Raw genomic sequence first — 15,996 nt, 5'->3', positions numbered from 1 at the left:
ATATGTTCTTTAAAGTGTATAGACATATCAGTACAAGTGGGACACATTCTGAGAGGGGGTTCCACCATGGCTTCTAAACACATTGAACAAGGATTTTCCTTGGTGTCAGACATGTTTAACAGACTAGTAAGTAAGACAAACAGGCTTAGAAAACACTTTAATCAAGTAAAAACACACTTTGCAAAAAACATTACTGTGCCTTTAAGAGATAAAAAAGGCACACAATTTTCCAAAACAGTGAATAATGCAGCAAACTTTTCGAAATGTTTACAGTATGTGCCTAAAGCATTAGTAAGGTTGCACCACTAGCAATAAAAACGATTAACCCCTTAATGCCCAAACCGGATCGATAGTAAGCCAACAGACCGGTTAAAACAACTTCAGCACCTTGCCACTGCTCTGCTGTGGCCCTACCTGCCCTTAGGAGCCAGATTTGTGGGGAAAAAGCTTCTTATGGGCCCTCAAACTGTAGCAGGACCCTCCATGTGAATCAGCCTGAAGTTCTAGTCACTATAACTGCGCATCTGAGGCGCGAAATTAGGCCCCTCCCACCTTGCTCCGGTGCTGTGAGGCCTAAAGAAACACTCCTAAGTGTTTTAATAATAGCCATGTGGGTAACAACCCCTGAAAGAAACCCAAAAGAACCTTCAAAGTGTCTCAAAAAACGATATTTTTCAATAAAAAACGTTTGCCATTAAGTAGTGTCAACCAGCATAAATTAGCCCTGTTATGTAAGCTAGCAATTCCATACTTAGTCTCTGAATACAGCATACCCTTCCCTCATGGGGATCTTATCAGTCTTTTCTAGCATTATCACAGTCTTGTCTAGAAATAAATGACTGAACATACCTTATTGCAGCCTAACCTGCAAACCGTTCCCCCCAACTGAAGTTTTCTTGTACTCTTCAGTCCTTTGTGGGAACAGCAGTGGATTTTAGTTACAACATGCTAAAATCATCTTCCTCCCTGCAGAAATCTTCATCTCTTTCCTGCTAGAGAGTAAATAGTATACACCGGTACCATTTAAAATAACAAACTTTTGCTTGTAGAAAATAAAAACTACAATTCTAACACCACATTCACTTTACCCTTCCAATTGCTTAGAGCCGGCAAAGAGAATGACTGGGGGGTGGAGCTAGAGGGGGAGCTATATGGACAGCTCTGCTGTGTGCTCTCTTTGCCACTTCCTGTAGGGAAGGAGAATATCCCACAAGTAAAGGATGAACCCGTGGACTGGATACACCTTACAAGAGAAATATATATATATACATACATACATACATACATACATACACATATACATACATACACATATACATATATATATATACACACACACATATACATATATATATATATATATATATATATATATATATATATATATACACATATATACATACACACACACACATATATATACACATACATACTGGGAACACACAGTTTCCATAGACCACTATGCCTTTTTGTTTTATAAAAAAAAAAAACACCCCACAGCCGCCAACTTTAGCCCCCAAAAACTGCCTAGTGCAGTTATTTTTTAAAAAAAATAAAAAAATGATACTATTTTTTATTTTATTTTTAAAAACTCCACACACTGTATTTTGGGGTCAATTGAGGAACATTTAGAAAAATTAACCAGGGGTCTGACTTCTGGTTAATGTTTTGAGCACTAATTGCTACCGCAAGCTCGCGGCAGCAATAACCAGCCACTTGTAATGGCTGGTTATTTATCATGCGCCTGCAAACGGGCAAATTTGCACGCAATAAATTAGCGCTCCACTTGTAATCTATGCGACTATAGGTTATAAGTGAACATCACCAGTATTTATGAAGAGAGATTTGTAACAAAAGTATAACACTGATATATTTTAAACTTAAAAGGATATAATATGGATTTTCTAACAGCAGTGATGCCATGCCAGCTTCTTTGATCATAGGCCGAGCCATTAGTGTCCGCCTTCTCCAGTAATACTGTATAAAAAAAAAAGGTAAAAAAAAAAAAGTGAAAAATAATTTATCTATATCAAATTTTAAAATATATGTATTTTTAAAAAGTACATTACTGCTATGCAAGATTTATAAGGGTAGTATATCTTCAGCACTCAAAATTTGAAATCAAATATAATTAAAGCCTTGATTACAATCTATTAGTTATTTGCTCCAAAAATGGGTTTTTACTTTGTGCCCGAAATGGTTCCTCGAGTGATCACAATGCATAATGGATTCATTTGTTAAAAGACTGCAGCCGCAAACACAATTTCAAGAGAAACACTCCCAAAAAAAAAGACCTTTTGGTATTGGAAGTAACCTGAAACTAACAGATAAATAGGCCCTTCAAACCTCTAAAGAATACAACAATGTTCTATTCAATTAACTCTTACGTTCACTGTGCAATCAATGATTTTATATATATAACAGAATTTATGTTTACCTGATAAATTTCTTTCTCGGTGTGTCCGGTCCACGGCTTCATCCTTACTTGTAAACAGGAAATGGCAAAGAGAGCACAGCAAAAGTTGCCCATATAGCCCCCCTCTGGCTCCGCCCCCCAGTCATTCGACCGACGGTTAGGAGAAAAATGAAAAACTATAGGGTGCCGTGGTGACTGTAGTGTATAAAAGAAAGAAATTTTTCAAACCTGATTAAAAACCAGGGCGGGCCGTGGACCGGACACACCGTTGGAGAAAGAAATTTATCAGGTAAACATAAATTCTGTTTTCTTCAACATTGGTGTGTTCGGTCCACGGCTTCATCCTTACTTGTGGGAACCAATACCAAAGCTTTAGGACACGGATGAAGGGAGGGAACAAATCAGGTTACCTAAACGGAAGGTACCACGGCTTGCAAAACCTTTCTCCCAAAAACAGCCTCCGAAGAAGCATAAGTATCGAATTTGTAAAATTTGGCAAAAGTATGCAGAGAAGACCAAGTCGCTGCCTTACAGATCTGATCAACAGAAGCCTCGTTCTTTAACGCCCATGTGGAAGCCACAGCTCTAGTAGAATGAGATGTAATTCGTTCAGGAGGCTGCCGTCCGGCAGTCTCATAAGCCAATCGGATGATGCTTTTCAGCCAAAAAGAAAGAGAGGTAGCAGTAGCTTTCTGCCCTCTCCTCTTACCAGAGTAAACCACAAACAAAGATGAAGTTTGTCTGAAATCCTTTGTTGCTTCTAAATAGAATTTTAAAGCACGGACCACATCTAAGTTGTGTAACAAACGTTCCTTCTTTGAAACTGGATTCGGACATAGAGAAGGAACAACTATTTCCTGGTTAATATTCCTGTTGGAAAAACTACTTTTGGAAGAAAACCAGGTTTGGTACGTAAAACTACCTTATCTGCATGAAATACCAGATAGGGAGAAGAACACTGCAAAGCAGATAATTCAGAAACTCTTCTGGCAGAAGAAATAGCAACTAAAAACAGAACTTTCCAAGATAGTAACTTGATATCTATGGAATGCAAAGGTTCAAACGGAATCCCTTGAAGAACTGAAAGAACTAAGTTTAGACTCCATGGAGGAGTAATAGGTCTGTAAACAGGCTTGATTCTAACTAACGCCTGTACAAATGCTTGTACATCTGGCACAGATGCCAGACGTTTGTGCAACAAGACAGATAGAGCAGATATCTGTCCCTTTAGAGAACTAGCTGAAAGACCTTTCTCCAAACCCTCTTGGAGAAAGGAAAGAATCCTAGGAATTTTAATTTTACTCCAAGAGTATCCCTTGGATTCGCACCAACAGATATATTTTTGCCATATCTTATGGTAAATCTTCCTAGTCACAGGCTTTCTGGCTTGAACCAGAGTATCTATAACTGAATCTGAAAACCCACGCTTAGATAGAATCAAGCGTTCAATTTCCAAGCAGTCAGTTGCAGAGAGACTAGATTTGGATGTTCGAATGGACCTTGTACTAGAAGATCCTGTCTCAAAGGTAGCTTCCATGGTGGAGCCGATGACATATTCACCAGGTCTGCATACCAAGTCCTGCGTGGCCACGCAGGAGCTATTAGAATCACAGAGGCCTTCTCCTGTTTGATCCTGGCTACCAGCCTGGGAAGGAGAGGGAACGGTGGAAACACATAAGCTAGATTGAACGACCAAGGCGCCACCAATGCATCCACTAGTGTCGCCCTGGGGTCCCTGGATCTGGACCCGTATCGAGGAACTTTGAAGTTCTGACGAGACACCATCAGATCCATATCCGGAATGCCCCATAGTTGAGTTAACTGGGCAAAGACTTCCGGGTGGAGTTCCCACTCCCCCGGATGGAAAGCCTGACAACTCAAATAATCCGCCTCCCAGTTGTCTACTCCTGGGATGTGAATTGCAGATAGGTGGCAGGAGTGATCCTCCGCCCACTTGATGATCTTGGATACCTCTGTCATCGCCAAGGAACTCTTTGTTCCCCCCTGATGATTGATGTACGCTACAGTCGTCATGTTGTCCGACTGAAATCTGATGAATCTGGCCTTCGCTAGGTGAGGCCAGGCCAGGAGCGCATTGAATATTGCTCTCAGTTCCAAAATGTTTATCGGGAGAAGGGACTCTTCCCGAGACGATAGACCCTGAGTTTTCAGGGAGTCCCAGACCGCGCCCCAGCCTAAGAGACTGGCGTCGGTCGGGACGATGACCCACTCTGGTCTGCGGAAACTCATTCCCTGAGACATGTGATCTTGAGTCAACCACCAGCGGAGCGAGTCTCTGGTTACCTGGTCTAATTGAATCTGGGGAGACAAGTCTGCATAATCCCCATTCCACTGTTTGAGCATGTACAGTTGTAATGGTCTTAGATGAATTCGAGCAAAAGGAACCACGTCCATTGCTGCAACCATTAGTCCTATTACCTCCATGCACTGAGCTATGGAAGGCTGAGGAATAGATTGAAGAGCTTGACAAGCGTTTAGAAGTTTTAATTTTCTGACCTCTGTCAGAAAAATCTTCATTTCTACAGAATCTATTATTGTTCCCAGAAAGGGAACCCTTGTAGACGGAGACAGGGAACTCTTTTCTATGTTCATCTTCCACCCGTGAGAACTGAGAAAGGCTAAAACAATGTCTGTATGAGCCCTTGATCTGGAAAGGGACGACGCTTGAATTAGGATGTCGTCTAGGTAAGGTGCCACCGCAATGCCCCTTGGTCTTAGAACCGCTAACAGGGATCCCAGCACCTTTGTGAAAATTCTGGGAGCAGTGGCTAATCCGAACGGAAGAGCCACGAACTGGTAATGTTTGTCCAGAAAGGCGAACCTTAGGAACTGATGATGATTTTTGTGGATAGGAATATGTAGGTACGCATCCTTTAAGTCCACGGTAGTCATGTATTGACCCTCCTGGATTGTTGGTAAAATCGTTCGAATAGTTTCCATTTTGAATGATGGAACTTTTGTTTAGAATTTTTAAATCCAGAATTGGCCTGAAAGTTCCCTCTTTTTTGGGAACTACAAACAGGTTTGAGTAAAACCCCAGACCTTGTTCCGCTGACGGAACTGGGTGTATCACCCCCATACTTAGTAGGTCTGTTACGCAATGTAAGAATGCCTGTCTCTTTATCTGGTCTGAAGATAAACGAGACATGTGAAACCTTCCCCTTGGAGGAAGATCCTTGAACTCAAGAAGATACCCCTGAGACACTATTTCTAGTGCCCAGGGATCCGGAACATCTCTTGCCCAGGCCTGAGCAAAGAGAGAGAGTCTGCCCCCTACTAGATCCGGTCCCGGATCGGGGGCTACCCCTTCATGCTGTCTTGGTAGCAGCAGCAGGCTTCTTGGCCTGTTTACCCTTGTTCCAGCCCTGCATTGGTTTCCATGCTGGTTTGGGCTGGGAAGCGTTACCCTCTTGTCTAGAGGCTGCAGAGTTAGAAGATGGTCCGTTCCTGAAATTGCGAAAGGAACGAAAATTAGATTTATTCTTAGCCTTGAAAGGCCTATCCTGTGGGAGGGCATGGCCCTTCCCCCCAGTGATGTCTGAAATAATCTCCTTCAATTCTGGCCCAAAAAGGGTCTTACCTTTGAAAGGAATATTAAGCAGTTTTGTCTTGGACGACACATCCGCCGACCAAGATTTTAGCCAAAGCGCTCTGCGCGCCACTATTGCAAAACCTGAATTTTTCGCCGCTAATTTTGCCAACTGCAAAGCGGCATCTAAAATAAAGAAATTAGCCAACTTTAGAGCGTGAATTCTGTCCATGACTTCCTCATATGGAGTCTCCTTATTGAGCGAATTTTCTAGTTCCTCGAACCAAAAAGACGCCGCCGTGGTGACAGGAATAATGCACGAAATTGGCTGAAGAAGGAAACCTTGCTGAACAAATATCTTTTTAAGCAATCCTTTCAATTTTTTATCCATAGGATCTTTGAAAGCACAACTGTCCTCAATGGGAATAGTCGTGCGCTTGGCCAACGTAGAAACTGCCCCTTCAACCTTAGGGACTGTTTGCTATGCGTCCCTTCTGGGGTCGACAATGGGGAACATTTTCTTAAATATAGGGGGTGGGACAAAGGGTATACCTGGCTTCTCCCACTCCTTGTTCACTATGTCCGCCACCCTCTTGGGTATCGGAAAGGCATCAGCGTGCACAGGGACCTCAAGGAATTTGTCCATTTTGCACAATTTCTCTGGAATTACCAAAGAGTCGCAATCGTCAAGAGTAGTTAGCACCTCCTTAAGCAGGGCGCGGAGATGTTCTAACTTAAATTTAAACGTCACAATATCAGGTTCTGCCTGCTGAGAAACTTTTCCTGAATCAGAAATTTCTCCCTCAGACAGCCCTTCCCTCACTGCCAATTCAGACTGGTGTGAGGGTATCACAGATAAACTATCATCAGCGCCCACTTGCTCATCCTCTGTATTTAAAACTGAGCAATCACGCTTTCTGGGAAGTATTGGCAGTTTGGATAAAAAATATGCTATAGAATTATCCATTACTGCAGTTAATTGTTGCATAGTAACAAGCATTGGCGCGCTAGATGTACTAGGTGTCGCCTGCGCAGGCATAACTGGTGTTGACACAGAAGGAGAGGATGATGAACTATCCCCACTACCTTCATTTGAAGAATCATCTTGGGCAACCTTATTAACCCCTTAATGACCGGACCATTTTTCAATTTTCTTACCCTTAATGACAATGGCTATTTTTACATTTCTGCAGTGTTTGTGTTTAGCTGTAATTTTCCTCTTACTCATTTACTGTACCCATACATATTATATACCGTTTTTCTCGCCATTAAATGGACTTTCTAAGGATACCATTATTTTCATCATATCTTATAATTTCCTCTAAAAAAAAATATAAAATATGAGGAAAAAATTGAAAAAAACACACTTTTTCTAACTTTGACCCCCAAAATCTGTTACACATCTACAATCACCAAAAAACACCTATGCTAAATAGTTTCTAAATTTTGTCCTGAGTTTAGAAATACCCAATGTTTACATGTTCTTTACTTTTTTTGCAAGTTATAGGGCCATAAATACAAGTAGCACTTTGCTATTTCCAAACAACTTTTTTTCAAAATTAGCGCTAGTTACATTGGAACCCTGATATCTGTCAGGAATACCTGAATATCCCTTGACATGTATATATTTTTTTTTAGAAGACAACCCAAAGTATTGATCTAGGCCCATTTTGGTATATTTCATGCCACCATTTCACCGCCAAATGTCATCAAATAAAAAAAAAGTTCACTTTTTCACAAATTTTGTCACAAACTTTAGGTTTCCCACTGAAATTATTTACAAACAGCTTCTGCAATTAAGGCACAAATGGTTGTAAATGCTTCTTTGGGATCCCCTTTGTTCAGAAATAGCAGACTTATATGGCTTTGTGGTTGCTTTTTGGTAAGTAGAAGGCCGCTAAATGCTGCTGCGCACCACACGTAAATTATGCCCAGCAGTTAAGGGGTTAAATTAGGTAGCTTGTAGGGAGCTTGCAGGGTTAATTTTAGCTTTAGGGTAGAGATCAGCCTCCCACCTGACACATCCCACCCCCTGATCCCTCCCAAACAGTTCTCTTCCCTCCCCCACCCCACAATTGTCCCCGCCATCTTAAGTACTGGCAGAAAGTCTGCCAGTACTAAATAAAAGGAGTTTTTATTTTTTTTAATAAAAAAAAATAAAATGTTTTAGCTGTGATGGACTCCTGCCTTAGCCCCAACCTCCATGATCCCCCCCCCCCCAGCAATCTAACCCTCTCCCCTACCTAATTGCCGCCATCTTGGGTACTGGCAGCTGTCTGCCAGTACCCAATTTGCCCCCCAAAAAAGTGTTTTTAATTATTTTTTATTACTAATTTATTTTTTTCTGTAGTGTAGCAGCCCCCCACAATACCCCAACCCCCGCCCCCACCCAGATCCTCATATATATATATTTCCCCCCCTCTTCCCACTCATTGGTGTCAGTGTGGGTAGGTGATCGCGGGCGTGCGCGCGCACCCGCGCGCGCACGCGCACGCGCGCCCCCGCACGCTCCCGGCACCCGGCGTGCACATTGCACTAACAGGAGCCGGATGCCGGGTAGCGATGGGCCGCCCACCCGCCTCCCAGTTGCGCTCCCACCCACCAACGAACCGGCCGCATCGCTACCGGTGCAGAGAGGGCCACAGAGTGGCTCTCTCTGCATCGGATGCTTTCTAAGGGTATTGCAGGATGCCTCAATATCGAGGCATCACTGCAATACCCTGAGAGCTGCTGGAAGCGATTGCGATCGCTTCCAGCACTCTCTTAGACAAGTGACGTACCAGGTACGTCCATTGTCACTAACTGCAAGTTTTTGCAGGACGTACCTGGTACGTCACTTGTCATTAAGGGGTTAAATGTGACATTACTGTCCTTACTTTGTTTGGACGCCATGGCACAATTTTCACATACATTTAAAGGGGGAATCACCTTGGCCTCCATACACACAGGACATACTTTATCTGAAGGTACAGACATGTTAGACAGACTTAGTCAGGCAATTAATGCAAAAAAACCATTTTTAAACAAAACCGTTATTGTCTCTTTAAATAATAAACAGAGTACACTTTATTTTTGAATGTTTGAAAAACTATGAAGGAATTATCCGATCTTTACAAAATTTGCACCCTAGTGTCTTAATGCTTTGAAAGTATTGCACACCAAATTTCAAGTCTTTAACCCCTTAAATGAGCAAACCGGAGCTAATTGTTCAATTTAGCAGATTAAACCCACTACAGTCCCTGCCACAGCCTTTTGCTGCGGCTTTACCTTCCTTGGGGGTTATTCACCACAGAAATAAGCCTCTTAGAATCGTTTTTATGGCCACAGGACCCTCTCACATGAAGCTGCATGCACTGCTTCCAGAAGTAACTGCGCAATTAAGGCGCGAAAATGAGGCTTCCTCCCTCTGCATACCAGAGTGAAGGGGCCTTCCTGACTAGATTAGGTGTCTAACAAACTGCCAGGCGTAATAAAACGTTCCCAAAAGTGTTTCCAAGTCTCAAAACACTCCAAAAATCATATAAATATTATATAAATCAATCGATTTAGCCCACAATAGTGTCAACCAGTATATAGCCCATTTATAAGCCTTCATTCTGTTATGAGTCTAAGAAAATGGCTTAAAGAATCCCATAAGGGAAAATGACAGTCTTCTAGCATTACTATGTCTTGTTAGAAAAGAGACTAGTCATACCTGGAGCAGAAAAGTCTGCAAACTGTTCCCCCCAACTGAAGTTCTCTGGGCTCAACAGTCCTGCGTGGGAACAGCAATGGATTTTAGTTACTGTTGCTAAAATCATACTCCTCTTTTAACAGAACTCTTCATCACTTTCTGTTGTAGAGTAAATAGTACAAACCGGCACTATTTTAAAATAACAAACTCTTGATAGAAGAAATAAAACTACAACTAACACCACATACTCTTTACCATCCCCGTGGAGATGCTACTTGTTCAGAGCGGCAAAGAGAATGACTGGGGGGCGGAGCCAGAGGGGGGGCTATATGGGCAGCTTTTGCTGTGCTCTCTTTGCCATTTCCTGTTAGGGAAGAGAATATTCCCACAAGTAAGGATGAAGCCGTGGACACACCAATGTTGGAGAAATATATATATATATATATATATATATATATATATATATATATATATATATATATATATATATATATTATATATAAATGCCATATGTATATTTCATGTCAAATGTATCTTGTCAAGAAGGGCATTCATAAATAGTCACATCAGGACCGTAACATCTACAAATGGTGTGTAGTAATATTTTAAAGTGAATATTTGATTCTAAGTTACACTTGCACTTTTATGTTTGTCACGAACAGTACTGGTGTCTTCATAACTGGATTTTAAAACGGGATTGCGCAGTAGTGAGTTACATAGGAATCTATTGCAATCCAGTTCCATCTGCACCACTGCTAAACCATCTGATTGCCAAATTGTATGTCGGCATGATCAGTATATTGGGCACCATTTTTAATCACTACATTGTCACTTTAAAATTTTCACAAGTATTGGTTTTTACAATATTTATTTTTAATGTTTGTTAAAGAACCTTTTCTATTTTGGCATGCTCTGAAAACAAGATGGCGACTACAGGTTTCTATTGACAAGACTTATAATATCTTTTTTTTACTGGACTTTAACAGTACAGCAACTGTAATGCATGAACCTGCTCCCTCACAACATTGTATTTTGTATTTGCACAGAAGATGTTCAAAGGAGATTGCACCTTTGTGACCTGTTTTTTTGGGGACGAGTTTTCCAAATACGGTCACCACAGTGCTTTCAAAGGGATTGTGCCAACATTATTGAACTAATGTTAACAAAGGTGCATTACTGTTTAGGAGTTCAAATGGATAGTGATTGCTGTGAACTTTTCGACCACATAGTAAAAAAAGCGCTTTTAGCGAGGATCCAAACATATTGCAAATGTGTCGGAAATCAAAGTCACTTTTTCAGATAGAGAAAGAACCAAAAAGGTCTCAGACAATAGATTGTGATGGACTCCTAAGTTAGTAATACACAAAGCACCTTGTTCAATATCACATTTTTCTGCATACATAATTTCCATCCAAGAGCATTTCCCAAATATAACAAGGGTACTCTCTGCATGCCTTCAGTGTCTTTTAAGTCCTACACTCCCATTAGGGCTCCAACAGGTGATTTCAGCATGTCTTGAGGACCACCCAATAGTTTCCCCAAACATTTAGAGCCATCTAGTGTTCCCTGTGTATCCAATGGGGCCTTAAAAACCCTCTTTTTAAAAAAAGGTTACGGTCCCTTTGGGGACAGAGAATATAGTAATAGTACAAATGAGGGATGTTGGAAAATTGCAAATTCACACACAACCTTGAAAACAGGATTTATGTTTTTACCAAAACAATTGGACCTGATTCGGGACTGCTTCCTTATCATTCTCATACTCACATGGTCACCTGTGCCAGCCAGGTGAATGCATACAGGTCTGTGTTTATTCTTCCATTCCTTAGGGAGTATTAACTGGAACCTATACAATGAAAACATATTAATATAAAGTTTTACAGAGCCATCAAGCCAAAGCCAACACGGTGTAAGAAGTAGAAACCTATAAAATTGTGCAAGGTTTTGCGGTTAATCATGCAAAGCTATTCTGTAATTAAGGGACCATTATAGAGGAAAAAACATAAAAAGGAAATTTATGCTTACCTGATAAATTGATTACTTCTACGATATGACGAGTCCACGGATTTCATCCTTACTTGTGGGATTTATCCTCCTGCTAACAGGTAGTGGCAAAGAGCACCACAGCAGAGCTGTATATATAGCTCCTCCCTTCCCCCCACCTCCAATCATTCGACCGAAGTTAGGAAGAGAAAGGAAAAGCCAAAGGTGCAGAGGTGACTGAAGTTTATAAAAAATATAATATAATCTAAACCTGTCTTAAAAATAAGAGGGTGGGCCGTGGACTCGTCATATCGTAGAAGAAATCAATTTATCAGGTAAGCATAAATTTCCTTTTCTTCTACAAGATATGACGAGTCCACCGATTTCATCCTTACTTGTGGGATACAATACCAAAGCTATAGGACACGGATGAAAGGGAGGGACAAGACAGGAACCTAAACGGAAGGCACCACTGCTTGAAGAACCTTTCTCCCAAAACCAGCCTCAGAAGAAGCAAAAGTATCAAATTTGAAAAATTTGGAAAAAGTGTGAAGAGACAACCAAGTTGCAGCCTTGCAAATCTGTTCAACAGAAGCATCATTTTTAAATACCCATGAGGAAGCCACAGCCCTAGTGGAATGAGCCGTAATTCTTTCAGGAGGCTGCTCTTTAGCCAAAGAGAAAGAGAGGTAGCCGTAGCTTTCTGACCTACACTTTCCAGAAAAAACAATAAATAATGAAGATGATTGACGGAAATCCTTAGTTGCCTGCAAGTAAAACTTCAGGGCATGGACCACGTCCAGGTTATGTAACAGATGCTCCTTCTTAGAAGAAGGGTTAGGACATAATGAAGGAACAATAATTTCCTGATTAATATTCCTATTAGAAACAACCTTAGGAAGGAAACCAGGTTTGGTACGTAAAACCACCTTATCAGAATGGAAGATAAGATAAGGCGAATCACATTGTAACGCTGAAAGCTCAGAAACTCTACGAGCAGAAGAAATAGCAACTAAAAACAAAACTTTCCAAGATAACAACTTAATATCTATGGAATGCATGGGTTCAAACTGAACCCCTTGAAGAACACTAAGAACTAAATTCAAACTCCTGGGTGGAGCAATTGGTCTAAACACAGGCTTAATTCTGGTTAGAGCCTGACAAAAAGAATGAATGTCTGGAACATCTGCCAAACGTTTATGTAGCAAAATTGAAAAAGCAGAAATCTGTCCCTTTAAGGAACTCGCTGATAACCCCTTCTCCAAACCTTCTTGGAGAAAAGACAGAATCCTGGGAATCCTAACTTTACTCCATGAGTAGCCCTTGGATTCACACCAAAAAAGATATTTACGCCATATCTTATGATAGATCTTTCTAGTGACAGGCTTACGTGCCTGAATCAAAGTATCTATGACCGAATCAGAGAATCCCTGCTTAGATAAAATCAAGCGTTCAATCTCCAAGCAGTCAGCTGCAGAGAAATTAGATTTGGATGTTGGAAAGGACCTTGAATGAGAAGGTCCTGTCTCACCGGAAGTTTCCACGGAGGCAGAGAGGACATGTCCACTAGATCTGCATACCAAATCCTGCGTGGCCACGCATGAGCGATTAGACTTACTGAAGCTCTCTCCAGTTTGATCCGAGCAATTACCCGGGGAAGGAGAGGAAACGGTGGAAACACATAAGCTAGGTTGAATGACCAAGGCACTGCCAAGGCATCTATCAGTTCGGCCTGAGGATCCCTCGACCTGGATCCGTATCTTGGGAGCTTGGCATTCTGTCGAGATGCCATTAGATCCAACTCTAATCTGCCCCATCTGAGAATCAGGGAGGCAAATACCTCCGGATGGAGTTCCCACTGCCCCGGATGAAAAGCCTGCTGGCTTAGAAAATCCGCTTCCCAGTTGTCCACTCCTGGGATGTAGATTGCCGACAGATAACAAGAGTGGGTCTCCGCCCACCAAATTATCTTGGATACTTCTGTCATCGCTAAGGAACTCCTCGTTCCTCCCTGATGATTGATGTAAGACACAGTCGTAATGTTGTCCGACTGGAATCTGATTAATTTGGCCGAAGCCAACTGAGGCCGCGCCTGAAGCGCATTGAATATTGCTCTCAGTTCCAGAATATTGATTGGAAGTAGAGACCTGACTCCATACATCCTGAGCCTTCATGGAATTCCTGACTGCACCCCAGCCTAGTAGACTGGCGTCCGTCGTCACTATCACCCACAAAGGTCTGCGGAAATACGTCCCTTGGGACAGATGATCCGGCGACAACCACCAAAGAAGCGAGTCTCTGGTCTTCTGGTCCAGATTTATCTGAGGAGATAAATTTGCATAATCCCCATTCCACTGTCCGAGCATGCACAGTTGCAGTGGTCTGAGATGCAATCGAGCAAACTGAATGATGTCCATTGCCGCCACCATCAATCCAATTACCTCCATCAATTATTGGCCCCTGCACCACCCCTACCTGCCCCCGGAATGAATCTGTTGCCGGATAGATCGTGAAATTACTTATCGAGTGCAGACAACTTAAGCCTCCAGCCTCTGCTAGCTATGCAATGTCTATGAAGACTGCGCAACGGAGCGTGCAAAAATAGGGCCCGCCCATCGTGGGCGTACTGTATCTTGACTAGGACCCGCATGGGTCGCCGTGCAAACAAACATGCCTGACAAAATAAAAATATGTGCCAAGTGTTCAAATGCAGACCAAACCGTAACACTAAGTCCTGCATCCAGCCATACCATTAACCGCTCTAAGTCTCCCAGCGTCAAGCCCAATATAAGCCACCAAGGTCTTTATTACTTCTGGCCATAAAATAAGTAAATAAATCAATAAAGGGATTTCAGGTACACCATATCCATTTTACTTAGTGCATACTGCTTACCCTTCCCCATATAGGGGACAATGTCAGCCTGTTCTGATATATCAAGTCTCCCCAGAAAACAAAAGACTGAACATACCTCAATGCTGCTTGTAGCAAGACACCGTTCTCCACACTGAAGATTTTCTTACACTACCTTCAGCTGCGCTGTGGGAACCATATGGATCTTAGATAATGCTTGCTAAGATCATCAACATCAGGGCAGAAAATAATATGTCTCCACTCCTCTTGGGAAGCAAGAGACTGACGATTTCCCCCTGAGAAAAATAGCACTCTCTGGCACTATTTGAAAATTAAAAACTTCTTGATTGAAGAATCTAAACTAACACCTCACTTTACCTGTTCCTATTACTAACACAGACAAAGAGAATGACTGGAGGTGGAGGGAAGGGAGGAGCTATATATACAGCTCTGCTGTGGTGCTCTTTGCCACTTCCTGTTAGCAGGAGGATAAATCCCACAAGTAAGGATGAAATCCGTGGACTCGTCATATCTTGTAGAAGAAATTATGCTTACCTGAATTTACTTTTCTTCTGATGGAAAGAGTCCACAGCTGCATTCATTACTTTTGGGAAATAAGAACCTAGCCACTAGGAGGAGGCAACAACAACCCTGCCAAAGGCTTAAATACTCCTCCCACTCCTATCATCCCCCAGTCATTCTGCTGAGGAACAAGGAACAGTAGAAGAAATATCAGGGTAAAGGGTGCCAGAGGAATATAAGGACGCCCCACATAAATTATGTGTGGGGAGCAGTGGATTCTTTCCATCAGAAGAAAAAGAAATTATCAGGTAAGCATAATTTATGTTTTTCTTCTTAAATGGAAATGGACACTGACTCGCAGTTAGTCCAGAAGCCAAACTAGAGACCGCAAACTGACTCGACTGAGCCAACAGTCCTCCAGGAGACACCGTCGCCCAAAAAACGGTCCCCCACCGCTCATCTCCACAAATGAAGGATACACCAGCCGAAACCCCCAAGGGAACAAGGCAAAGGAGAACCAAGGAACAATTGCCAACATTATGTGGAAGCGAAAACGTGCTGCAACCTCCGGGGGAAACACACCACCCCACATGAAGGAACAGTAAATTGGGTTACCCGCATGTGCATAAGTATGATTTGGTAGGGAACTCGCCTCTCGGAGGACAGGACCCCCAGAGGAACAAAACTGGTTGACAGGCGTCAACGAGGCCACTAAGGATTCATCACCGGACACAGAATCTGAAATCAAAATAGTCTCAGTATCAGAATCCTCTGTAACTGAATCTGAAATTAACACAGTCTCAGCATCAGAATCCTCCATAATTGTATAGAGGATATTTAAATATGGACTAAAGTAGTGAAAAACTATAACGGCACCTGACACGCACAATGGCCGGGGCACTCACCACCTCCTATGACCAGATCCCTGTGGACTAGAAAATTTCCTTCGCCACGCGGTTGGAAATGCGGAAATGGAACAACGGAACGTAGCCACGCCGAAA

At 42.2% G+C, this 15,996-nt stretch overlaps 1 protein-coding gene across 1 annotated transcript in view; it reads right to left on the bottom strand.

Moving 5' to 3' along the window:
• The window catches only part of ABHD18 (abhydrolase domain containing 18), a 159,166-nt gene that overhangs the window by 102,685 nt on the left and 40,485 nt on the right, over positions 1–15,996 (bottom strand). The window contains exons 5-6 of the mRNA XM_053703649.1: positions 11,407–11,485; positions 1,893–1,977 (exon numbers count right to left, since the gene is read on the bottom strand). Coding sequence (XP_053559624.1) covers positions 1,893–1,977; positions 11,407–11,485 — 164 coding nt within the window. The remainder of the gene's footprint in view (positions 1–1,892; positions 1,978–11,406; positions 11,486–15,996) is intronic.

Source organism: Bombina bombina, chromosome 2 (assembly GCF_027579735.1).
Source record: "Bombina bombina isolate aBomBom1 chromosome 2, aBomBom1.pri, whole genome shotgun sequence".
Classification (NCBI taxonomy): domain Eukaryota; kingdom Metazoa; phylum Chordata; class Amphibia; order Anura; family Bombinatoridae; genus Bombina; species Bombina bombina.
Note: the sequence above shows the minus strand (reverse complement) of the source record. Positions and strands in the feature narration are given on the sequence as shown.